The sequence below is a fragment of the Aulonocara sp. 'chitande type north' Nkhata Bay genome, linkage group LG10, assembly GCF_057382095.1.
Source record: "Aulonocara sp. 'chitande type north' Nkhata Bay isolate Kocher_YH1m ecotype deep benthic linkage group LG10, A_spYH_male_GT1.1, whole genome shotgun sequence".
Taxonomy (NCBI): Eukaryota; Metazoa; Chordata; class Actinopteri; order Cichliformes; family Cichlidae; genus Aulonocara; species Aulonocara sp. 'chitande type north' Nkhata Bay.
In genome coordinates, this window is record NC_141353.1 from 23,190,877 (window position 1) to 23,218,309 (window position 27,433).

At 41.0% G+C, this 27,433-nt stretch overlaps 2 protein-coding genes across 2 annotated transcripts; both read left to right on the top strand.

Moving 5' to 3' along the window:
- Positions 1-3,617: 3,617 nt before the first annotated feature.
- Positions 3,618-9,037, top strand: yipf5 (Yip1 domain family, member 5). Its single transcript, XM_086309180.1, has 6 exons — positions 3,618-3,765; positions 4,540-4,657; positions 4,965-5,137; positions 6,610-6,755; positions 7,476-7,657; positions 7,877-9,037. Exons 2-6 carry the CDS (start codon positions 4,548-4,550, stop codon positions 8,037-8,039), a joined length of 774 nt encoding a protein of 257 aa, XP_086165306.1. The 5' UTR covers positions 3,618-3,765; positions 4,540-4,547; the 3' UTR covers positions 8,040-9,037.
- Positions 9,038-18,958: 9,921 nt separating this feature from the next.
- On the top strand, positions 18,959-19,855 carry LOC147320924 (uncharacterized). Its single transcript, XM_086307525.1, has one exon. It carries the CDS (start codon positions 18,959-18,961, stop codon positions 19,853-19,855), a length of 897 nt encoding a protein of 298 aa, XP_086163651.1.
- Positions 19,856-27,433: the final 7,578 nt, after the last annotated feature.

Here is a 27,433-nt window from a genome sequence, read left to right on the forward strand (position 1 = left end):
TAGATTGTTTTATCTCTCACAGCTTTCTCCCAGCTCTCTGCTGACGAGACTAGCGCCACATATGGAGTTGTTTATTTTATCTGTTTTGTATTTTCTTATCCTGTTCTCACTGTCTTTCCTATAAAAAGTGCCCAGCCTCTGTACACGTTGTGAGTTGTTCTGAACAGCTTACCCGTGTGCACGTTAAAGCATAAAAAGTGATCTTGTCTCATTGTGTCTTTATTTCTCCTGGGTCTTTTACAGAGTTTTCCCCCAACATATATATATATATATATATATATATATATATATATATATAGTCAGGATAGCCCCAAGTGCGATAGGAGAAGGACCGTTGAGTGCGAGAGGAACTGACCTGAAAAATAGGATCATGGCCAAGCTTGAAACCTGGATCCCCCGTAGCCGGTTACCAAGATTACGTGAAGTACCCTCAGAAGGTCTGCTAGATGATGTTAATGCAGCACTACGGGCAATACCTACAACCACGATTACCGACACTAACAAGCTGATCTACAATACGGCAGCAGTGATCAGTGAGATGCTTGGCTACAAGTTGAACAGCGACAAGGGGCAGTACCCTCCATGGAGAAGGAGGCTAGAGGGCAAGATCAAAGTAGCACGGAGGGAGGTTAGCCAACTAACGGAGTTGCAGCAAGGTGCGACAAATAAGGTGCCTAAGAAATACAGCAAGCTGTCCATACCTGAGGCCTTGGAAACTGCCAAGCAAAGACTCACAGCCTTGGCCAGCCGCTTGAGGAGGTACACCAGAGAGATAGAAGGCAGGAGAATAAACCAGCTGTTCTCCACAGAACCAGCAAAGGTGTACTCTCAGTGGCAAGGGAACAATAAGAGAACTGCACCACCAAGGCTGGAGACGGAGCAATACTGGAAGAGCATATGGGAGAAGGACACAACCCATAACGGCAATGCTCAGTGGCTAGTGGATCTGAGGGCAGACCACAGCGACCTCCCTGAACAGGGTCCAGTAACCATCACAGTGGCAGATATCCAAGAAAGGGTCTCCAGTATGAAGAGTTGGACAGCACCAGGGCCCGACATGGTTCACGCCTACTGGCTGAAGAAGCTGACTGCACTCCACGAGCATCTGGCAGCACAAATGAACCAGCTGCTAGTTAACGAGAGACACCCGGAATGGCTAACTGAAGGCCGGACGGTCCTGATCCCCAAGGACCCCAAGAAGGGACCGGTCCCCTCCAACTACCGACCAATAACCTGCCTCAGTACTACATGGAAGCTCCTGTCAGGCATCATATCGGTTAAGATGAACAGGCACATGGGTCAATACATGAGCGGGACACGGAAAGGAATTGGCAAGAATACCAGAGGCGCAAAACACCAGCTACTGGTAGACAGAACAGTCAGCCGAGACTGCAAGACCAGACTGACCAACCTGTGCACTGCCTGGATTGATTACAAGAAGGTCTATGACTCAATGCCCCACAGCTGGATACTGGAATGCTTAGAATTGTACAAGATCAATGGGACCCTAAGAGCCTTCATCAGGAACTCAATGGGGATGTGGCGTACAACACTAGAGGCCAACTCCAAGCCCATAGCACAAGTCACCATCAAGTGAGGAATCTACCAAGGAGATGCTCTGTCCCCACTGCTGTTCTGCATAGGCCTGAACCCCCTCAGTGAAATCATTAACAAGACTGGCTACGGATACCGACTACGGAACGGAGCAGTTGTCAGCCACCTCCTGTACATGGATGACATCAAGCTGTATGCCAAGAGTGAACGAGACATCGATTCACTGATCCACACTACCAGGCTATACAGCAATGACATTGGAATGTCGTTCGGACTGGAGAAGTGTAGTCGGATGGTAACAAAGAGAGGGAAGGTAGTCAGAACTGAGGGGATTGAACTACCAGAAGGCAACATTGCAGACATAGAGGACAGATACAAGTACCTGGGGATCCCGCAGGCGAATGGGAACCACGTAGAGGCCGCTAGAAAAGCTGCAACCACCAAGTACCTGCAGAGGGTCAGGCAAGTCCTGAGGAGTCAGCTGAATGGTAAGAACAAGATCCGGGCCATCAACACGTACGCCCTGCCCGTGATCAGGTACCCTGCTGGGGTAATAGGCTGGCCAAAGGAGGAGATAGAAGCCACTGACATAAAGACAAGAAAGCTCCTTACCATGCATGGAGGGTTTCACCCCAAGTCCAGCACCCTGAGGCTGTACGCTAAGCGGAAGGAAGGGGGCCGGGGACTGGTAAGTGTCAGCACCACAGTCCAGGATGAGACAACGAACATCCAAGAATACATTGGGAAGATGGCCCCAACTGACCGAGTGTTCAGTGAATACCTCAGGCAGCAGAAACCCAAGAAAGAGGAGGGATACGAGGAACCATCATGGAAGGACAGGCCCCTGCACGGTATGTACCACCGGCAGATAGAGGAGGTGGCTGATATCCAGAAATCCTACCAGTGGCTGGACAAAGCTGGACTGAAAGACAGCACAGAGGCACTAATCATGGCAGCACAAGAACAAGCTCTGAATACAAGATCCATAGAGGCTGGGGTCTATCACACCAGGCAAGACCCCAGGTGCAGGCTGTGTAAAGATGCCCCAGAGACAATTCAGCACATAACAGCAGGGTGCAAGATGCTAGCAGGCAAGGCATACATGGAACGCCATAACCAAGTGGCCGGCATAGTGTACAGGAACATCTGTGCCGAGTATAACCTGGAAGTCCCGAGGTCAAAATGGGAGATGCCCCCAAGGGTGGTGGAGAATGACCGAGCTAAGATCCTGTGGGACTTCCAGATACAGACGGACAAAATGGTGGTGGCTAACCAACCGGACATAGTGGTGGTAGACAAACAGAAGAAGACGGCCGTAGTGATCGATGTAGCGGTTCCGAATGACAGCAATATCAGGAAGAAGGAACACGAGAAGCTGGAGAAATACCAAGGGCTCAGAGAAGAGCTCGAGAGGATGTGGAGGGTGAAGGTAACGGTGGTCCCCGTGGTAATCGGAGCACTGGGTGCGGTGACTCCCAAGCTAGGCAAGTGGCTCCAGCAGATCCCGGGAATAACATCGGAGATCTCTGTCCAGAAGAGCGCAGTCCTGGGAACAGCTAAGATACTGCGCAGGACCCTCAAGCTCCCAGGCCTCTGGTAGAGGACCCGAGCTTGAAGGATAAACCGCCCGCAGGGGCGTGCTGGGTGTGTGTGTATATTATTTAAAAATAAATTGATAATGATAATAATAATTTACTAAGAGGGAAAATTGCATGATTTTATGTTGTTTGACATTTCAAACTGACTGAATTTATCAGATAGCCACTACTACACACTTGATCTTTGGATATGGTGCATATGTAAATGCTCATATCAATACAGCAACAAAATCATTGTGTATAAGCCTCTTTAATCCCTGAGAAAAAAGTCACCGCAGCCCAGAAAACACAGAAACTAACAGTAATTGCCTTTATTTGCGAGGTGTGTAAACCGAGAAGTGACTGAAGTGTATACAAAGTCAAAATATGTATTCCTTGGTCTTCTGTTTTGTTTGTTTTTTTTCTTCCTTTTGGTAGCAAGTGATTTTTATGGACGTGTAGTACCATCAATCGCCGGCAGGATGCGCCAGATATTCTGCGAGCAGGAATTTGTCAGTGGTCCCAACAATTTCCTGTTAGCGACGGCTGGTCCCGGAAGATTTACCTTTCTCCTGACACGTAGCAGCCGCAGCGAAGTTGGCAGGGCTCTGGGCAGAGTTATCACACAGCACAGGTAAGAGTTTGCATGACCGTGGTGTTTCATAGCGTGAGAATAGTGATTAAGTTTGAAATGTTGGATTGAGTAGTAAGCCGTCGCTGATATTTTGTGTAAGTTAGGTCTGTGTCGGCTATTATGGCTAGCATTAGCTAGCCAATTAGCTGCAGAGTTAACGGTACGTTAGCCTCCCAAAGATTAGTAGCTCAGTGTGTACCGAAAGCACCAGTTATTCATCTACGTGTCCGTGGTCGTAGCTGTTGAACCATTTTATAGATGGAACAGTTACTAACAATAAGCCAAGAAAATGCTTGAAGCATACAGCTTACGGAATTGGTTTGTTTTGTTAGCCGCTTTAGCACTGATGCGTTTAGGGACCCAACTAGCGTTAATTGTTGTGAGGCTTATTGTTATATCTTATTGTTAACAAACAAATGGAAGGTAAAAATTTTGTTTTTTGTTTTTTGTTTTTTTTTAAATATGACTACTACTGTCACGTGGCGTTGTTTGTGCATTTAGGCTTGAAATTTGGCCGCTGCGCATTTGTGTACGATGACGTGTTTAAAGGTGTCAGGTAATTAACACAAAAAGATTAAACGCAACTAAATGCAAAGGTTGACATTTCGGATAACAACACTGAGTATTTCTAATTGATATTGATAGCTTACGAAGGAAGCTGGCATTGTTAAGCGAGTCTATGCTGTGCAGTGTAAGAGTGTTTTATCTGTATATAGAGCAGACGCATTAAAATAACTTTTCACGCTGATCGACTGTGTTTTCTTTTACTTTCAGAGTAAGAGATGTCGGGTTTTGACAACTTTAACACAGACTTTTACCAGTCCAGCTACAGTGTAGATGACCAAAGCCAAGCCGGCTATGGCTACAGCAACACTGACAACCCCTACAATAAGTAAGTGTATGAAGCCATTTTTAATTGATAATTTCTCAGCTGCTGATACACTATTACTGGGCCATTTCAGGTGCTCAAAACTAATCTCCAGATCTTTTGGAAACTTGTGTATTTGACATGTAGTGCCATGTAAAAGTATTTTTCGCCTTCCTGATTTCCTAGTTTTTGCATATTTGTCACACAAATCATCAAACACATTTTAATATTAGACAAAGATTACCTGAGTAAATACAAAAGAGACGTTTCTAAAGCTTTTTTTTTTTTTTTTAATTAAGTTTCCAGTTACTTATTATTGTGTATTTCCCAGGCCATATGGTCAATATGATTACTCCCAGCCCATGGGCTACTCATCCCCAGGAGTAATGCAGCCCCAGCAACCATACACCGGACAAATCTTCCAGCCCACACAGACCTACACACCATCAGCATCACAGTCCATGTACAGTAACAGTTTTGATGACGAGCCACCGCTGCTAGAAGGTATGTCAAGCACCAAGACTACATGCCGATGTGTTATGTCTGTCTGTCTGTCTGTCTATCAGCAAGATTGAGCAAAAATATTTCATTCCAGTTTCAATACTATAGAAAACCAGAGCAAAAGAGTAATCCATTAAATTATCTCGATTGCATTCTGTGAAATGTATCTCAATAGTTCTTCCAGTTATTCTTTCTTTTTAAGCAAGAAAGCTGACTAGTATGGTTGTTATCATTTGCTGAGAAAAATCATTTTACTTCTTGTTTCATAATACTATAAATTGAATGGCTTTGTTGAATTAAATCAGCTACTGCAAGTACTGTTTGTCAGTCTTTGATATGATTTCAAGGCAGTGTAGGAGGAGCTCCAGTTGAAGTCCCAACATGCAAAAGTTTAGCATTGTTGAAATCAGCCTTCAGTATCATCTCTGATATTCAGCAGAGAAACTGTCTCTCAAAGCATGAAATTAGAGTTTCACTCGCCTGTTGCAGTTGCTTCCAGACTCAGAGAATTTCATGACTACAAAACGATTTGATAGAATAAAAGCATTGATGGATCAAATGATGGAGTTCGGCCAAGTGTCTGCGTAACTGGCAGGCTTGATTTTTCTGACTGTTCTTGGCAGACCTATTGTTTTATTTTGCGTCTACTTACATGCTTGAGAAAGACTGCAGACATTTATTTATTTATTTTTAAGTGTTTCTGACTGTAGTGTTTGTAGATATTTGGTTCCAGTACTGTCTGTAGTCTTACAGTACCTTATCCCCAAAACAAGTATAAGTATATAAATCTGTACTCTGGGAAATCAGCACATTGTGTTTGACCGGTGTCAGTTGAAATTTTTGGTGTTAGTTTATCAAAATCCGGGTTAAAGACCTGAACTTGTATCTCTGCATTCAGAAATATACTTCCGTTATCTGTCATTTGACAATGATGATAATTTGTTTATGTGTAGCTGCTCCACAAACGCACAATATGTGCACTTGCCCACCCAGATGCATTTATATTGCAGTGTTGCTTATATGTGGAGATGCTTACACAAAACTATAAAAAGGCAGATTCAGTCTAATACAATTTACTCTGATGACTGATGATTACTCTGACCACCATCGATCCTGAACGTCGACTATTGGCACTACTTTACTTGACTTTGTCCTGCAGTTAAAACTGGATTCATCATATCTTCTCTGTACTCTTCTGTAATATGATCAGAATTCAGGGTAGAAAAAAAATAATACTGAACTGGTAATGTTTCATTGTGAGTTTCGTTTTAAGACTGAGCCATTATTTAGTTGGAAAATCTACAATTACGATTCAGATTTCAGGTGTGAAGACACACCTGAAAGCATTTCATCGAAGAAATCCCCGGTTGAGTATTTGTGGAGGACAGATGTGTTTGGAACCAATAGGGCCTGGTGTTTTTATAGAAAATAGTATAGTATAAATATCTGAAATGTCTCATCTCTTCTTCTCTTAGAATTAGGAATCAATTTTGACCACATCTGGCAGAAGACTCTGACGGTTCTCCATCCAATGAAAGTAGCAGATGGCAGCATCATGAACGAGACAGACTTGGCCGGGCCTATGGTGTTCTGTTTGGCCTTTGGAGCAACACTTCTTCTGGTAAATCATTTGGTTGATTTTTAGGTGAAAAATAAAAAGAAGATAAACTGGTAAAGACGAGTAATAGTACTTAAAAATAAGAAAATATTGGCTACTACATTAATAAAAGTGCCAAGTCTTAATTATAATTTGGGTAGATTGGTATCGATGTGTCAGAGGCTGTGTAGTCTTTTACATTACAAACTGTTAGCACTATCAGTAATGAAATTATCAGTAAAGTAAGTGTTCTGGTTTTGTTCAGTTGAACGTGCTCAAGTTATGAGAAAACTATGAATCTTTGTTTACCATGCACCATCTTTTTTTATGAGACTTATGCACAAGGCCTTCATCATGAGCTTCTGCTTCATTAGACTGTACCAAATTCATAGCTTTGATATCCACAGTAATTTTGTTTTTGTTTTACTTTTTTTAGTTTGAGTCTCATTATAATCTTGTGATCACAATCTCCTAGTGTGATCATTGAGTTAGATCTCAGTGTAAATGGCTGCTTCCAATCAAATCTGAGTCATGCAAATGGCTTTTTATTTATCAGCTATAGTTGAAACGGCACACAACTGCTGTGTAGTCAAATTATTTTTGTGTGTTCTGGCAATTAAATTACTGTTAAAAAACAAAAGCACAGAGCATATAACTGTACAAACTCAATGTGTGAACTGTTGGTGGGTGTAGTCCATATCTAATTGTGTGGATCTTTTTTTTCCCCCTCCTCTCTGTTTACAGTCAGGTAAAATCCAGTTTGGTTATGTGTATGGCATCAGTGCAATTGGCTGCCTTGGCATGTACTGCCTACTCAACCTCATGAGTATGACAGGCGTGTCGTTTGGCTGCGTGGCCAGCGTGCTGGGATACTGCCTCCTCCCCATGATCATTCTCTCAAGTTTTGGAGTTCTCTTCTCTTTACAGTGAGTATACAGGAAAACAAAAAGGTTTATGATTGTTAATGTAGCCTGCAAATCTGGCAAAAGGACTTTTAAAAAGATATAGTATTTATTTACTAGATTAATATACAATCTACTAGTTTAAAATAAAGAGTTTTGTCGTATTATTGTAGTACAGCCCGTAAATAACATCAGTTATTAGTAGTAAGTCTAACTTTCTGCTTATTTTTGTGTCCTCTCTAGAGGCATGATGGGAATTATACTAACAGCAACAATTATTAGCTGGTGCAGTTTCTCAGCCTCGAAGATCTTCATCTCAGCGTTGGCCATGGATGGGCAGCAGCTGTTGGTTGCTTACCCATGCGCTCTGCTTTATGGGGTTTTCGCACTCATCTCCGTCTTCTAAAAACCGCAATTCATCAACAGTTTCAAATAACTGTTCCCCAGTTTCTGTAATGTCGGCCTAATTGGCGTAAGTGTAATTAGTGAAATTATTGGCTAATAATGCTGTTACTACAGAAATGTGGGCGCTCCTGCCTAAATTGGTACCAGGATTTTTTTTCTGTCTTCTTTTATTGGCCTCCACCTTTCCCCACATTACAACTTGACCATTCGCAAGCTGGACTATATGGTGTCACACATGACTCCTCGTCGCCTTCCTCCCCTGATATGCGTCTTACAGGAGAAGACTGTCAACAAGCGTGCTGGGAGGGGGGATTTTCTGTGGACCGAGTTGAGCCTTAAATGGTCTTATACAGTCCTGTGATTTTTAAGGACATTAAGGGAACAAAGTGTTTTGGACACAGGTGGGAAAAAAACTGCAGTTTTCAAGAATAAAAATGAACCCTGCAACCTAATCTGAATTCAGCTAAAATCCCATTTGTCCTGATTTTTGTAAAAGCTTTTATGAGCGTTTTCTGCCTCCCATATATTTAGCAACAACAAGACTAAGGGAAACACCCACTTTCATTCTGCACAGGACTACATTAACAGCGAAGGGGTCGTCTCCTCCGCAACATCGCATTTTCTTCGCAACCGAAGAACCACAAACTTTATCAAGTGTGTCAGTTTTTGAACAGAAAGACAGCTGCTCTGCTACATCTAATGTATTTTATTATATTCTTTGGAGATTCCTTTGAGTTCTGATGCCTTTTCAGGAAGACAACAACAGTTTGCACAAAAACACTGCTCCCAAACCAAACCAGTTTGATCAAATGCTCAGAATTAATATTGGTAGAGATGCTGTATGTCTAGGTACAGAAGTGTCTCTATAGGTTTTCGTTCTTGTATGTATCCCTTTTCATCTCTTAAATCTTTATTTTTAGAGACGACTCACTTAATGCTTTGATGTGTCATCTGTTGTTCATGTCTTCTTATGCACATTAAAGTTGTTTTTGAAGGTTACCTGCTGTGTGGGTAAATGTTTCGGTGGTCACCCTAAGAAATTCTACGACCTCTATGAAGACTTAAAAAAACATTTTATTTGGGCCACGGACCCACTGTTGTTTGTTGGCTGGCAGAGAAAGAAACATTCAACATTCTCCTACAGTGCTAAAGCTTGGCCAAGTGAGGGCACTGTCAGCCTACAACTACAGACCCTCAGCTTCAGGTGTAGCCCATCTGCTATGTGGTGTGTGGAGGACATTAGAAAGATTACACTGAAATCCAATTTGTTCTGAAACAATGCCACATGTCTGCAAATGCAAGAACCTGCAGCTTCCTATTGAAATAATGGGTTCAAACCTGTTCTTTTCTTCACTCTTTTAGCTTTTCTTTGTTTTATACACACGCATATAAAGAGCATCCTTAAATGGATAATAACCCACTTTAGATAGATGAATAATTCAACAATTTAAAAAGGACCCTTTTTTTTCTATTCCAACAAACTTAACACCAAAACAAACTTAGCATTTCAAGAAGACCTAGTGGGAGAAGTCTGATCAAAGGCCCCTTCATATAGACATTCTGTGTATGTGTGGTCTTAATTTGAGTGTCAATTTCAACCTGTACTTTCATAACGTGTCAAAGCTATTAATGGATGGAAGACTGTAATGTTGCACTTTGATGCAGATGTTCTCAGTTTCTCGATTAATAAAAGAGTCATTTCAGGAATTTTTAACTCATGTTCACCGCATTGAGTGTCTCGGGTGCTCCAAATTATTATGCAGTTATGCATCGCCTCAGCTCTGGGGATCAATGAAGCCTTCTCTGTACGATAGAAGCGAACAGGATGTTGACATTCAAACATTCTAACGTACAGTATTTGCTTTCAGGTGGATTCCAGAGCTCATAGATTTCAGTGCCTTGCATCTCCATTCACTCAGAGGTTCACTGTTACATTTTCCTCTTGGGCTTAGTTTTTTTTTTTCCTTCTTTCTGTCAGTAGTTGCTGTGGGAATACTCTGCGCCCGTGGCAGTCCTGTGGTAATGTTAAGGAAAGGAAGTTGATACGTCTCATTTCCTATTTGTAAAGTAGTTCCTCAAAATCATTTTAGTCACAATTTAACTGTTTTGTCTCTGTTTTTGAACATCAGTTCACAGATGGATACAGAATTCACTGAGAGGCAATAGTCACTCTTCTAAATACATTTCTCTACAGTTTCCCAATTGCAGAATTGCAACACTCTGGAACATCGAAATTCCTCTGGAAAACCCCCAAAATGTAAAAAAAATAAATAAAAAATTAAGTGTGTATCCAACAGAGGCAAAAAATATTTAAACACCACAAAGTTGAGATTCCTAAAGTCTAATAGTTAAGAATTGTCAACAAGATCAAGTACTGTTTAAAAGAGAATCCAGCTTTTCCCTTTTTCTGGACTGGACTGGACTCTCCCAAACACGTCACTATAAGACTGGACTCTCACACACGTCACCACACGCACCACCACACATTTCCTATAATCCTATAATTCCTATAATTTATAATCCTTATCTTTATAATCTCTTCTGCTATTTGCACATTCTTTACTGTAAATTCCTAAGTTAATTTGTAAATTTTTGTAGTAAATTGTAAATATTGTAAAACTTTTCTTCTGTCATTTAATGGTCGGGCATTGTACAGCTACAAGCATTTCACCCCCATGTCATACTGTGTATGGTTGTGTGTGTGTGACAAATAAAATTTGAATTTGAATTTGAATTTTTCATCGCCTCCTGAATATTTACACTCAGGCGCCTCCAGGTGACAGTGTTGAGTTACTGTCCGTATGACTCACTGGATTTTGTGTTTTTCATGTATTCACTGGTTACAATATGAAGTATATATCCCCTGGAGCAATGACTGCATTGTCGCTTCTTTTCACATTTAGTCATAAAATTTATGTCTCACTCTAGCCCAAGATCATCCGGTAGCCAAACACACCCATCCCATTTTACTCTGTACTCTGACTTTTTTTTTGTTCATTTTTCATTTTTGTGATTGGCTTTTAAACTTTCGGTTTGTTTCTTTTGTAATTACTTAAGTGCCTCAAGTAGGAGAATATATCGAAATCCAAATCTTTTTCACCCACGTAAAGTTCTTATGAATAAATAAATAATTGTTTGAAATCAAAACCATTTTATTTTACGACATGGGCGCAAAGTAATATTAATCTTTGTATTCACTGGAATAGATATATAGTGCCACTTTTGCTGCTTCTGTTGTGCCAGTACTTGTACAGCTAGTAAAATATTACTAATTCTAAAATTCATCTTCACCTTCATGCTGTTTTAGGAGTAGCTTATCATTCTGTTTGTCTCTGAGGAATAAGGCCCACCATTATGTCATCTAATGTTGGATAATCTCACCTCCATCTGGCTGGCCTGGGACACAGTCTGTCCTACCCAGCAAGCATGCCTGGCTGACCAGTGAGCTGCAGATAATATTGAAACTGTCCCCAAGAAAACACCCCATTTTACACAGAGCTTGAGAGAAATACATAGAGCGATAAAAGCTTCTGAGATTACGAAAGAAGGGGAAGAAACTATTATGGGGAAACCACTTAAAGCTCATTGTTTCAGAAAGATTGTGATAATATTGCGGGTCGCTTGCAGGCTGAATTGCTGTAAATCAGGATGCATGTGGCATTCGTGCAGCCTTGGAAAACAAAAGTCAGCATTTCAACTTTTTCTTTTAAAAAAAGCCACATTGGAACCTGGAATTTGTTTTCCATTTCCTTCCTGCAGTTAACTTGGTTAGCATGTGCAGTGCCTTCATGGGAAGATTTTCATTACTCAGAATTAAAAACAAAAGGAAATCAAAGAAGCCACAAAATTGTCATTGTTGGATTTTTTTTTTTTTTTTTTGGGGGGGGGGGGGGGGGTGCAAAGTTAAAGTCACTGTGTAACTCCTAACTCTATTTATTGAGAATGTCATTTCTTTTCTTGTCTAAATGAAAATGTTCATACATAATTGAGTTCATGCATCTACTTCTATAACAATTTTTTTTTTTTAAATATGTTTAAATATCATATTTTATGAGAAATTATTTTTATTTTAAGTCACTGACAGCAGCAGATTTTACTGGATAAGAGGTGTAGCTTGTGTAAGCAATACACTCCAAAAGGCCTTGGAGCAGTGAGGCTGATAAGGATGTCATCTTCAGTGAGGTGCCAGAGAAGCGACGGGTGGAAATGTAACAATTTGTATTCAGCAACGCAGTGCTGCCTTTTAATGCATCTGCAAAGCCAACAGCACATGAATATTCACTGAGCAACTGTTAGCACAGCACTGAGTGTGATATGCTCCTGCACTTCATTAGGCTAATTGTACCCCTCATTGTACTGTGGACTCTTCTAACAGTTGATTCAGAACTCAATGAACTAATGCAAACACTGCAAGGCCCGATCAGCCGAGTCTGGCTAAGATGAAATATGGATGTGTATGTGAGCGCGTGCATGTACTTCAGTGCATGCTCCTGTGTATTCATGAGTCTAAGTGTAATTTGTGTACAAGCACTCCTGCACAAGCATGTACTTCTGTGTGCATATTGCATATTTGTGTATTCTAAGCGACATGCTCACAGGAACTCCTAATTCTTTATGTAAAAAGATCTTTTTTTGAGAGCAAGGACAAATGCATGCATAAGCTAAACATATTTTAAGAGACAAATGCATTTACACATCAACATACACTCACCACAAACCTTATTAGGACTCCCTTTGGTCTTCAGAACTGCATTAATTCAGTTCATGTTGCAGATTCGACAAGGTGCTGAAAACATTCCTCACAAATTTTGTCTTATTTAATGAATCATTTCAATGTAAACAGCTATCTCCTGGAAGTTTTCAGTCTTTTGAATATGTGGCTTTACAGCTGAAGGCCCCATCCAAAGTTGTGTTTCTTAATGTTTACATGTTTCCCAAATACTGCACAGACTTTTTAATGATCTCAGTGAACTGCTGTCTGTGATCTGTGTTGATTTTGACTGTGTAATTATTGTTGGGGTTTTTAACATCCATGTGGACATCCCTCAGGACAAAGGGACTAAAGACCTGAGTAACACTCTGGGCAACATTGGGCTGACTCAGCATATAACAGAGGCCACACATAATAGAGGACACACTCTTGACCTACTGATCTCCAAGGGCCTAAGCATTTCAAAGGTTACTGTAGGGCTGCTCGATTATGGCAAAAATGATAATCACGATTATTTTCACTGAAATTGAGATCTCGATTATTTGACGATATTTATTTAACCCTTTAAGACCTACCATAAAACCAAGTCCGCCAGAGCTTTTTTTTTTTTTTTTTACATGCTGTAGTGCCATTTTTGGGAGCATTTCAAGTTGTTGTACATCAATACAACTGTTATAGCCCATATTTTAATAATATGTATGCATTAAGTCCATAGTAATTACATTAATTACAAAAAAGTGCAATAAACTACAAAAAAATTGAAAATCATTTTTGTTTTGTTTTTTACATATATTTCTACTTGGGGAAATTTAAGAGGCTTATCTCTCAAAACTTTAAATACAAAAAAGTTGCAAAAAATAGTTTCCCACCACAGTAAATTTATTTTGAGTGTCTTCATAGTTTTATTTTGGAGATACAGCAATTTTTATATACTGCAGGAAAAACAAAAAAACAATCCTATGATGCAAATTTGCAAAGAAAACAGCATGTGCATCAAAATAAACTATTTCCAGCAGTGCAATTCGAGTTCTAAGCATCACAGAAACTATTCAGAAAAGTCAAACATGACTTATAAAAACACCAGTATAGGCTTTTAAGGCCTACAAGTAAAAAACTACATTTTCCGTGAAAATGACGTCGGTTTTGGACAGGAAATGGCGGACATGCGATAGTTCGCGTTGACATCTAATCTCTAAGGCTAAACCCTACATACCACACAAAGATATGGAGAAACTCATTCATGCTTTCATTATGTCAAGACTGGACTATTGTAACTCACTCTACTTGGGTCTACAATCTTCTCTTCTGCAGCGTCTGCAGCTGGTCCAGAATGCCGCAGCACGTCTCTTGACCGGCACTAGAAAGTTTGACTCTATCACCCCTGTTCTGAAAAATTTACACTGGCTTCCTATCAAATATCGAATTGATTTTAAAATTCTATTGTTTACTTATAAAATTTTGAACAATATGGCACCTGACTACTTAGCTGATCTCCTCTGTCTGTACAGCCCTCAGAGAGCACTAAGATCATCGGGCCAACTGCTCTTGGTGCAACCTAGGTCTCGGCTGAAGACCAGAGGAGACCGTGCCTTTGCCGTTGCTGCACCCAGGCTATGGAATACTCTCCCTCTTCATATTCGCGCGTCAGATTCCATTCAGTCTTTTAAATCACGTTTAAAAACGTATTTGTTTGATCTGGCATTTAAGGCGAATTAGGGTAATTTACATCTGGCTCTGTATTTAGATTATGTAATTATCTTATTTTATATATTTGTAATTTATATTTTATTGTGATTTTATTTGTACTGCGATTTTAATGGAAAGCACTTTGGTGTACTTCGGTCTTAAAAATGTGCTATATAAATAAATTTTGATTGATTGATTGATTGATTGACATCTTTTTCATTGTGGGAAGTGTTACGAACAGCTGATCGGATTGGCAAACCGTGTTTCTGGAATATTATTTTTTTGTTCCTGCAAGCGCTTTTTATGCAATTTTTGCAAAGCTTTATGTGGAAGGAAACCGTGACCGAGGACAGGCTGATGGCATAAGATGTAAGTACAACTCCTCTGGCGTCATATGCAAAACAAATTATTGTGCTAGCTTACGTGGTTCCGGTTCTACAGGGATTTAAAGGGTGAACAATAACAATGTATTGAATAATGACTTTAAAAAATAATATAAAATAGTGTGCAAATACTGATAACAGTGCAAATGTTTGCAATATAAAAAATAAATGAAAAATGTAAACATCTATGTCTAGTGAACTTTGCAGTGTTGCTCTGTGGTTCAGTTACGACACTGTAGCAAAGTGTACACACTATGTCTACTTGATCCACGTCAAGTAGAACCCATAATGTTTCCACACCACTGAAGTTTTTTTTTTTTTACCTCTCTTTTCAACCAACGGCAGTCACTCTCCTCCCCAAATAACTTCTGCTTAGCTTTCCGAGCTTCCCTTGGGTCTTCTTAATTGTTGTGATACGTGTTGGAAATGCAGAGAGGTGCGCTTGATTTGCCACACGGAGCAGCGCGAGAGTAAAGCACGAGGGAGGGGCTAATAATCGGCTCAGTCATTTTTAATGATCGTTGAAAGCCCAGATCGTAATCGTGATTAAAATTTGATTAATTGAGCAGCCCTAGGTTACTGTGTCTGATGTGGGCCTGTCTGATCATTACTGTGTTTTCTTTGAAAGTAAAATTTCAGCCCACACAAATATATCAACAGCAGTGATCACAAAACGGTGTGTAACTGAAAACAGTAGTGAGATATTTAACCAGGTCTTCCCATTAACACCTGACCTGTCCAGAGGTTCGGTCAATGAGCTCGTCAATAGCTTCAATGCTAAAATGTTAAATCTCATGGACACCATTGCTCCCATTAAGGTGAAGGTTATCTCTGGAAGGAAAAAGTCTCCATGGAGAAACTCCACACTGGTGAAAAATGAAAACGAGAGTGTAGGAAAGCTGAGCGCAGATGGAGAAAAACAAACCTCCAGGTTCATTATGACATCTATAAAGAGAAACTTCACAATTATAATTTACAACTGAGGATTGCAAGGAGGTCCTACTTCTTTGACATCATCACCAAAAACAGTCTGTCTGTGAAGGTTCTCAGTCATCCAGGTCATCGTAGTCAAAGGAGCTTGCAAAGAAAAGGTCACCAGAGAACTTCAATCTATACACCCAAAAACCACAAACCAGGCGAGAAATTTGGGTGTAGTGATGGATGCAGACCTAAACTTAGAAAAACACATTAAGACAATAACAAAATCAGCTTACTATCACCTCAAGAATATTTCAAGGATAAAAGATTTGATTACTGTAACAGCATCTTTACAGGTCTACCTAAAAAATCAGTCAGACAACTACAGCTCATTCAGAACTCTGCTGCTCGAGTCCTCACTAAGACCAAAAAAGTGGACCACATCAGTCCAGCTCTGAGGTCTTTACACTGGCTGCCTGTCAGTCAGAGGATAGACTTTAAAGTTCTGATGCTGGTCTATAAAGCTCTGAATGGTTTAGGACCAAAATACATCAGTGACCTCCTGACCCAGTATGAAACTTCCAGATCCCTCAGGTCATCTGGATCCGGTTTTTTATCAGTTACCAGAGTCAGAACCAGACACGGAGAAGCTGCATTCAGCTTTTATGCTCCTTATATCTGGAACAAACTCCCAGAAAGCCTCAGATCAGCTGAAACACTCAGTTTATTTAAATCCAGGTTGAAGACTCACCTGTTCTCAGCTGCATTTGAATAAAACACCAAATCCACACTGTTATGCTTAAATTTCAAAACTTACATTTTAACTACTGATTTTATCTACTGTTCTGATTTTATCTACTGGGGGGTTTTTTTGGGTTTTTTTAAATCAATTTCAAATCATGCTTTTTATTTGTTTTTGTTCTTTAATGTCTCTGTAAAGCACTTTGAATCACCTTGTTGTTGAATTGTGCTATATAAATAAACTTGCCTTGCCTTCCATATTGACCTGATAGAATCGCACAGTTGCTGCAGATTTGTTAGCTGCACATCAATGATGTGAATTTCTCATTCCACCACTCCAAACGTCCTCTGTTGGATTGTCATTGTCGTGTTCAAAAAGCCAGTTAAAGATGTTGGAAGCAGTCATCATTACACTGCGGTCATAAAGGGATGGACATGGTCAGCAACAATACTCAGGTAGGCTGCGATGTTTAAACTATGCTCAGTTGGTACTAAAGGGCTCAAAGCGTGTCAAAAAACACTATTACCACCAGCCTGAATTGTTGCTACAAGGGAGGCTGAATCCATGACTTCATGTTGTTTATTACACATTCTGACTCTACCTTCTGAATTTTGGAGCCTGTTTGAATTGTAGCCTCAGATTCCCTTTCCTAACTGAGAGAGTGTTCCCGTCAGGTCCACTTAATGGCTCTGCAATATGTGACAGTTGCAGGAAAATCACTAATAATTTCTTAATTCATTAATGAAGTTTTCAGTAAATTGCCATTCTAGTAAACATACAAAAAATTCAGGTTATTTCTAGAGATGGCACGATACCACTTTTTTATGTCCGATACCGATACCGATATCATAAATTTGGATATCTGCCGATACCGATATGAATCCGATATAGTGTTGTTACGAACTTGTATGTCCATGTGTTTGTTTGTGCAGGTGTTGTGTTTTTTCTATGTTAATTTAGCTGTGCCAGGGCCCTGTTCCGATTGGTGCGTGGATATACTGCCCCGGCGTGATTGGATCCAGCTGGAGGACCCGCCCATTAAAAGGAGGCTGGAGTGCTACAGCGGGAGAGGCCCTCGCGTTTCTCCTCATCACCCAGCAGTAGTCCTGTGGTAGCCGCTGGCTGCAGTATACGCTTGAAAGTTGTGGAAGTGGAGTGGGTAGGGGTGAGCTGCCATTTCTTTTGATCACCCGTTTTCTCCTGTTTTGAGTTAGTTAAGGAGGTCAGACTCTGTCTTTATTTTTGACTTTGTTTTGGTAAGGTCAGGGGTGCGGGATTTGTGTAGGTTTGTTTTGTTTATTGTTTTGGCCTTGGCTCACCCTGAAGTGTTGACACTCCCGTTTTGGTTCTCTTTATTCACATTGTAAATAAATCACCTCATATCTAACGGATTGGTTTCGTGTGACTGCTTGGGTCTTGGGGGGGAAGCGAGTGCCTCGCTCATGTTATGGCCTGGCCCTAGACGGGTCGCAACAGTGTTTTTTAATCAACAAAACTGTTTTTTTTTAATATCTTGCTGCATTTTGTATAAGTTCATACTCAAGTTTAAAACAACAACTACACTAAAGCTATTCTGTTATACCTGTATGCAAAAAAAAATATTTCATAGTTCAGCAATACTGATCAATCTAATAAACTTAAACCTACACCATCCTCCCTATTCTGGTATTTTAAAGAGTACTTTGCGTAAATATTAAGCAACCTAACTAATAGGGTTCCAACTCCCAGCAACAAAAATAAATAAATAAAAAATAGGGAACCACCCCTCACGCTCCACCTCATGATGCTTAATCGACGTAATCAACCTTAATTTGATGCAGTGTGAAAAAAAAATGCACAGAAATCAATTATTTTTCAAGAAATATTAAATAGATTCAACATCTTTCTTCAACAAAATTGCAGACTGCACAGATGGTACCTTCCCAAAGGAAAAAGTACTATAGCTTACTAGGGTATATTAGACTTAACAGTTACTATATACAGTAATGGACTTCTATACATTTTACATCAGATTAAAACTTTGGGTGTAAGATTCAGATAATTATTTAATAACAGTCAGACATTTTAAATGAAAATAAGAAAGAAAAGTATGTCTTTGTGCCCCCTTTTCCCTGTTAATGCCCTATCGGCCCCCCTGGCTAAACTTTGCTAGATCCGCCCCTGCACAGTTACAGCCATCAGCTGTGTAGAAAAGGATCCTGGTGTAGAAAGTAATATTAAATAAATTCTAACAACAGTTTATCAAGCTTAAACGTGCTGCTGTTGTTCAGCCGCTGGTTTCCTCTATCTGGTGCAAAGTGGGCCAAAAACAAAGAAGAGAGACGGACTCCCGACAGAAAAGCCGATCAGCTGATCATTAAATAGAGGTTGTAACCTCAACTCTTTTCATTGTTGTTTTTCAGTTCGGAGCTTATAGTTGCAATTCTCACACATCTTGACAAAAGGTTTTTAAAAGTCCCTGAAGTCATTGCTGTGATATCATGCTTGGGTTATCAAAGAAATACTCTTCATCTTCGATGAAGACCATCATTAGAATGATGAAGGCTTTGAGCCTAAAAGATGATCCAACCCAACAGCCAGTGTCTACAAGCCAAGTACGGAGCAGTTTCTCCACTGGAGTGCAAAGTCCACCCAGTGTGATGAAACTATCATTGGTTGATCAATCTGCTTTAACTAGCAACAAACTTGCATCAAAAAGAAAGCGATCTGAAGTTGAGGATCGACTTGATGACAAAAGAAGCTTCTCCACAGCAAAGAAGCAACGGCGTTTCTCAAAAGAGAAACCCTGCAGTCACACTGAAGTGAGCAAGACACAGAAGAGGGTACCTAACATATGGATCATCGGCTCAAGTTACATAAAGCGAGGAGAATGGGCAGCACGCCACGTGTTTGGAGAAAACTTTGGACTTGATGCCAATGTTCATTGGTTTGGAAAAACAGGGATGCGCTGGGATGGCGTCCTTCTTCGTTTTGATGCAGAGTTGATGTCCAGAAAGAGTCCACCTGATATTTTGGTCATTCATGCAGGCGGGAACGACTTGGGACTCGTATCCGCCCAGGAACTTTCCTCTGCAATGACTAAAGACTTGACTGAACTGCATGCAAGGATCCCCTCCATGACAATCCTATATTCCTGCATCAACAAACGCCAAGTGTGGAGGTACAGAAATCCAAAGTACATTATGGACATGGGCGAAAAAACTGTAAACTCAATCATGAGAAAGGCAGTTCATTCCTTTGGAGGCTTCATCATTGAACATCCCTCCCTGAAATATTATGACGAAACCCTATTCGGACAGGACGGAATTCACTTCAACAAGAAGGGAAATGACGTGTTTCTGACCAGCATCCGCTGTGCCATCGAGAAGATCCTTTAGAATTTGTCTCACAGAAAATAGACTTGAGAAAACGCACGACCTCTGGCAACCCCAACCTACCATCTGACATCAGGAGCTCTATCAAAACTGTCTTTATTTGATTACTTTAATGTAGTCAAATAAAAATGAGTACAAATCTGAACACTTAAAGTAAACTTCATTAAAATAAAATGATAAATAGATAAATACAAGCTGAATAGTTCAATGTCTTGGCTTCGTTTTAAAGTTTTAATGGTGTCTCTATGTGAATGTGTATGGAAGTAGTTAGAGTTGAAAGACGAGTAAGGTGAATGAGAATTTGAAGATCCTCCCTTTGAATTACATGGAAAATTTTTGTTGAATAAAGTTGAATAATTTAAAAATTATAAATGTTAAAAATGAGAAAAATACAAGCAGTAATGTCCTAAAGAAGAGGAATCTAATGGTGGTTGAATGGGTTTTCTAAGTTGAACGGTGTTGAAGAAGATAGATGCTGAAAACGTATGGAATATATAAAATGGAATAATAAAGATTAAAAGAACAATACTGTGAATGCTGATAAACATTCACACTAATTATACATGAAACATTAGTGAATATGTATAAGTGCAGACATATTCACTGTAAATACCGTGTACATTTTATTTAGTATGTACTTTGTAAGAACAGCTGCAGCAAGTAAAGTTGGATTTCAGTTCTTCTAAAGCCTAAAGTCATTTTACAAGGCCTTCAGGCAGAGAGGCCTAAACAGAAACTGCATGAGGACAGAACTGTCAGTCAGTATTTCTTAGTAATCTTTATGTCAAAGCTAAATATGACACCATATTACAACAACAAACACACAAAATTGCTATACATAGTTTCTTTTTCATTGTTAAAAGTTTTTTGTTCCTTCTTTCTCGATGTCGACATAAAAACTACTGTAATGACGGGCCATTTAAAGCCTGGTAATTGTCTCTGGCATCCTGAAAACTCCATTTTGGCTCAGAGGAGAGCACTTTCACAAACACAGTCCCAAAAATGCATTACTACTGCAAACACACATTTTGTGAATAATTAAGAGAAGGCAGGAGAAAATTAGCTCTTCTTCTAGACTGTGGATGGTTCCCAGCTGTACAGATGGTTTCAAAAAGAAAGCATGGTTTGAAGAGTACAATGGTGTCTCAGGAGTGATTCATTATTTCTTGCTCAGAGAATGTGGAGTGCCTGAAAATCTTTCTTTGGTGAAGGGATCATGGCTTCACATATGTGCAGTTGTTTTTTATTCTGATTTTTGTCTAAATAGTTTTTCTAAGTTACACATGTCTTTTGTTTGTTTGTAAGTTCTTTTTTTTTTTCGCCTGTCCCATTTGGTTCTTTAGCCATCAGAATTGTTGTCTGAAGACCAACAAGGATACCCAATGGATTTACTTTGCCAAATGGATCATCGTGGCATTGCCGTATTGGTCCATTTGGTCGATCTTTGTTTTTATTATTTATTATATTTTATTTTCAGATGTTACAGACGGGACAGACATGAGTGAGGGATAGGAAAGGGAGAAAGAAAGAGGAAGGAAAGGAAAAACAGAAGGGGAGAGGGACAGTGAGAAAGGGGGGGAGAAAAAAATAAAAATCTCCTGGATCACCTGTTGAGAGAAGAATAGAAAACAAGCAAAAAAAGACAAAAAAAAAAACAAAGCAACATACTAAACACAACACCATCGCATTAATCTAGCTAAGTGTAAACAGCAGTAAATACTAAATATTCAATGTTGTTGTGCAGCACGCAGGACAGATGTGCTTCGAAGTAGCAGCCAAGAAAGGTGTAATTTGGGTCTACGAGCAGTGAACACCCGTGTGCATACCTGTGTGGATCAGCGCGCTTGTATTCCAAAGGTTTCTCCATGTAACGATCTGCTAGGGAGTGTGGGGGGGCCACAGCCCCGTCCTCCAGGGTGTGAAGCAGGTATGGAGGAGATCAAAACTCCAGACATCCAGAGGCCCCCAGAACACAAGAGACCAAGGAAGACCAACAGAGGGGCAGCCGCGCCACTGTTCCAGTAAGAGCTGAGGAGAGTCCCAGATGAGGGTTCACTCAGTAGCCGCGGAGCAGAAGCCAGGGGGAGTTGCAGTGACGTGCCCATGAGCTCCGCCGGCCGCCAGCTGTGCCTGAGTGACCGAGCCCCAGGCCGAGAGGCTGGGGGCACCCCACCCCCGAAGGGGCACCCCACCTCCGAAGGGGCCCGAGCGCTCCAGGCCCCGATAAGCGGCCGCCAAGGAGTGAGCCGGTGTGTACCTGGACGCCCACCCCCAGACACAAAGAACCACCAACGCACCGACACCTGAGGGGGTCCGCCACCGGCAGGGGAAGTGGTGGTAGGTGGAGATAGGCCTCCAAACCTTGGAGGGCCTGAGGTGTCCCCAGAGAGGTGGCGTCTGATACCCAACCTGACATATAGACACAGACATACAGGCACACACAGACACAAACATCCATTCCCCCCCTCATGCTCTCATATGCACTCACTCCACACTCAACCAACGTGGAGACAGACATAAAGAGACGCTGTACACACGATCACACTCCCCAAGCGTACTCTACAAACCGGGTCTAGGTACCCTTGCCCCTGGAGGGGGGAACTGCACCCAGACCCAGGTGGTGTTACCCTTTTCCCTGCGGTGGGGGGAGGCAGACCACCCCGACTCCGTAGCAGCAGGGAGGCCCCACACTCCAGACCGCAGTCGGACGGCCAACTCCACCTAGCCCTCCCGCTCCAGCAGGCCGCAGAGAATGGGGGTGGGAGAAGACTCCAAACCTCCCTCCACCCGCTCATTGTAGTGTTGATGCATGTGTGTTCTAAGGTGCAATTAAAACCCAGGAGGGCATGGAGCTACCTGCCAAGGAGCAGCAGGTAAGCGCATGGTCCCTCCTGATAGCCCTCAATGTCTAAGTGTATTTAAAATTGAGAGGTGGGCAACGACGCCAGGGGTGAGGTGTACACCCTGATGGTAATTTGGACTCCGTGATTGTGCCCACCCCCAAGATCCTATATGTATGTGTAATGAGAGTGTGAATAATGTGAATGTCTAAGTTGTGGGATAAAATTGAGGCAGAGGCAGCCAGAAGGGGACAGAGGGGGGGGGTAGCCTCCTCTGCACCCTGGTGACATACCCCTACTCCAAGGCCCTGGAGTAGTTTGTTTGTAAGTTCAAGTATAATTGTATTATTTATTGTTTCGTCTTATTTCCTTTCACATAGAGGAGTTTTGTTTTCAAACATACATATGAGACACAGCTGATTATTGGAAGAAGGCAACACAAATCAGTCTTACTTAATCATAAATTCAGATGTTATTTCATGGGCCGTGCACAGCTGCTTGAGATCAACTCTGGCACACTTAAGATCGATTTCATCTCAAGTGGCTCAGTCTTGAGGTTTTTGCACTTAATGAAGGATTCATTGTGAAAACAAACGATGAGCACCATGAGATGTCTTAAGAAAAACAAATTCAATGCCCGCTTTCAATCAGTTACAAAACTTTAAAACTTTAGAGTTTACATTAACAGTACAGTTTATACCAAGGCATTGCTTATGTATGGAATTTGGGAAGTAAACCACTTTTATAATTTACTTATTTCTTTTTCAGATAATGGTAAGGTCTAGAAATAACTAGAGATGGACCGATCCGATATTACGTATCGGTCCGATACTGACCTAAATTACTTGATCGGATATCGGAGAAAAATAAAAAATGTAATCCGATCCATTAAATATCACGAAAGCACCTCACAAAACTTGCAACACGCCATAACTCACCTCAGAACGTTAGCACGTTGGAGCAGTATGCATCAGGTGATAGAGCGGCTGTGGCATGCGGGACCTGTGGTGGTCTGGATAGCATTTGGAGCTTCGCTAGCAACCTGACATTTCATCTCCGACAAAGTTATCCCGAGAGAAGTAAAGCAAGTGTGTAAGTCCATCTCTGAATGTTTGTAAAGCATTCCTGCGTTAAGCTTAACAAGCGATATATGGAGCGACTGCTTCTTCTGGCTGCTACTTCAATCATGAAACTGCTTAAGGGGTTTTGAAGGTCTGTCATGTGGAATTCCTTTAATGTCATCTGCACCTCTATGATGTCACAGAGTAGACCCGCTTTTTGTATGCTATTTCCTTTATCACCATCAGAGATGGGCAGTAACGCGTTACTGTAATCCGATTACTTTTTTCAAGTAACAAGTAAAGTAAGGGATTACTATTGCAAAAATGGTAATTAGATTACCGTTACTTTCCCGTAGGAACGCTGCGTTACTGCGTTACTAAAACCGTGATTTTTTTTTGCGAGAATGTCTCATGACAGTGATGTAACCAACTGCGACGTTCGTGACAACAGCTGTGTGCAGCTCAACAATGGATAATATATCGAGTGCAGGAGACAGTATGAGCGTGCAGCATTTAAAGTGTGGAAGTACCTACCTTACTTTGAGTTTGATTCCATAAAAAGTGACAAAAACATTAGTGTCCGTTGTGCGTGGGAAGAAACCTTCTTTTTACAGCGAAAAAAACCCCTAAACTTCCAAGCAAGCACCGAGTGCGCAACGACGTAATGGGAAACTCACAGAGAAACTCGCGGATTCTTCCACTGACCGCCGTGGCACACCTGCACCAGGGTAAACCTCCGCCTGCCCCACTCCTGCTCTTTCTGTTTGTGATTTTGATTTCTGCAGAAGGCCTGGATTCTTACATAACATCCAGACAAAAATCAAAAGGCTTAAACAGCATTTGTAGCTTCAAAACTTAGACACAATGCCAGGTGCAGTTGTGCACATTTTCAGTATATTTAGATATAATATTTATTTATTTAATTACCAATTTGTGTGTCATGCTGACCAAATAACATCAAAATGTGCACAAAGTTTCACAGGAAAATACAGTAATGGAGTATAAATAAACTCTAATGACAGTCCAAATATGATGTCAGCTGAGTTGCTGCTTGCTGTGTTAGGATAATGTTTTGAATTATGATGCTTGTGCCATGCATTTTTAATGCTCTGGATTAGAATAGAGAACAAGCATTATACTTTTTTTCTCTAACAAAAAACTGTTTATTATATTATCGTTCTATTTAGTTTGGGCCACAGCCGGGCTATCAGTTGGATTTATTATTTATTGTTTAGTGAAGTAGAGATAAAATCACCATCATTTTAGGACTTTTAAACTCAGTAGTCCATGCTATGTCAGCAGCTGTGTCTTGAACCACTCTTTTTTTATCCAGGAACCTGGAAGTAATTGGCAGCATACTGGAGAGCTGCAAACAGCTATGGACTTTAGTGCAAGTCCAAAGGGAAGAGCTCAGGCAGAAGAAAAATTCTTCACATGGTTGAATAACCTTGTGGTTTTAATTATTTATAAATGATCCAGTGACTAGAATGTTGGGTTTCACGCACTTGACCAAAGGGTGGAGTAAGGAAAAAGAGAAGCTAAAAAAGAAAAGAAAAATGGAAAAATGCATCCGTCCATCTTCTTCCGCTTTATTCGGGACCGGGTCACGGGGGCAGCAGCCTAAGCAGAGAATCCCAGACCTCCCTCTCCCCAGCCACCTCCTCTAACCTATCCGGGGGAACACCAAGGTGTTCCCAGGCCAGCCGAGAGATATAATCTCTCCAGCGTGTCCTGGGTCTGCCCCTGGGCCTCCTCCCGGTGGGACATGCCTGGAACACTTCACCCAGGAGGCGCCCAGGAGACATCCTTGTTAGATGCCCGAACCACCTCAGCTGGCTTCTTTTGTTGTGGAGAAGAAGCGGCTCTACTCTGAGCCCCTCCCGGATGAATGAACTTCTCACCCTATCTCTAAGGGAGAGGCCAGCCACCCTTTGGAGGAAACTCATTTCCACCGCTTGGATCCGCGATCTCATTCTTTCAGTCACTACCCACAGCTCGTGGCCATAGGTGAGGGTAGGGGCGTAGATCGACCGGTAAATTGAGAGCTTTGCTTTTACACTCAGCTCTCTCTTCATCACGATGGACTGGTGCAGTGTCCGCATCACTGTGGCCGCAGCACCAATCCGTCTGTCGATCTCCGGCTCCCTTCTCCCATCACTCGTGAACAAGACCTCGAGATACTTGAACCCTACACTTGAGGCAGGAACTCATTCCCGACCCAGAGTGGGCACTCCACCCTTTTCCGGCAGGAAAAATGCCACTCTAAAAATGAATATATAAATAAATAAACAAAAAGCTACAACATATACAGGCCACCACAATGTCAGTATATGACTTTGATTTATCCATCCAGACATCCATCAATTTTATCCCACTTATCTGGGGCCAGGTCACTGGTATTATAGCCCGATTGTAAGTCTCCTTCTCTCAAGTCACCCTCCAGTATATCCTGGGTTTGCCCTGGGGCTTCCACCCAGGAGGACGTGCCTGGGACACCTTGCTTAGGAGGAGTCCAGGAGGCTTGCATAAGTTGTCTTGTTTGGGTGCTTTGTCTGATTTACTGACCAAGAGGTTTTGGAAAATTACACTTTGTTTGTAATTTGGTCTCTGTACACCACTACAGTGGATTTAAAATCACCCAATTAAGATGCAATTGAAGAGCAGAATTTCAGCTTTAATTCAGTGGGTTTATCAAAAGTAGTCCATGAACTGTTTAGGACTTACAGATGTTTTTGTATATATACTACTCCAGTTTTAGAGGCTCAAAAGTAATTGGACAATTGACAGACAAGTAATTTGATATCCAGTTGGAGCCTATTTAGTTGCTATTCAGTGACAAAAAAGACAAAATACATAAGTGTTGCACTTGCATTTGATAGTTGAGATCCATACAGATAGAAGATGCACTATCATGGTGGCTATCATTGGGCTCAAAAAAAAAAAGAATTTGTTGCAAATCACATCTAAACAAGCCTGCAACGCTATAACAAACAACTCGTTAGACAGATGAAACTTATAGCAGAATGATAGGAAGAGAACAGTATGAAGAAGGAAAGGAACAGTGATCTGAATTGTACCACATCAAACATGGCAGAGGCAATGTTATGACATGACATGGCTTATACAGCCAAATGCTGCAAAACTGATTGGAATCTGCTTCACAGTGCAAAGGACCCACAGCATGATGTAAAGGCAACCCAAGAGTTTATCAGTGCAAAGAAATGGGATGTTCTTCAGCGGTCACTCAACCCAAAGCATGTTTTTTTGGTTAAACAGTTAATGCAATGCTTTTGTAAGCCCCCTTGAGACTTGAGAAGTCGGTACTTTAATCACAAAGGCAAAACAACAAAAGTTGTGTCATTTCCCAAAAACTAGTTTTAAGAAGCATTATTTTCTCCTAAAAGCTAAAAACTACATTATGCAATTACAGGATTTTGGTAACTATCTCTTTAGGTAAAGCAATAAAGAAAGCAACATTTAATACAGATAGCGATGTTTCCTCTTCCATTATGCAATCAGATAGGCATTGTATTGCTCCCAAATTCTCAACTATTGTAATGTTCCCAACATGCAAACATCACAATAATAATAAGCATAATAAATGTTTTCTGTTCACCATGTATGTAACAGTCAGTTTGCATATAGTTTATCCCACAAAGGCACCCAGATTTAATGCAACA

Coding starts and splice junctions, on each gene's coding strand:
- yipf5 (XM_086309180.1), top strand. CDS start 4,548: ATGTCGGGTTTTGACAACTTTAACACAGACTTTTACCAGTCCAGCTAC. Junction 5,138..6,609: donor CGAGCCACCGCTGCTAGAAG/GTATGTCAAGCA, acceptor TTCTTCTCTTAG/AATTAGGAATCAATTTTGAC. Junction 7,658..7,876: donor GGAGTTCTCTTCTCTTTACA/GTGAGTATACAG, acceptor TGTCCTCTCTAG/AGGCATGATGGGAATTATAC.
- LOC147320924 (XM_086307525.1), top strand. CDS start 18,959: ATGCTTGGGTTATCAAAGAAATACTCTTCATCTTCGATGAAGACCATC.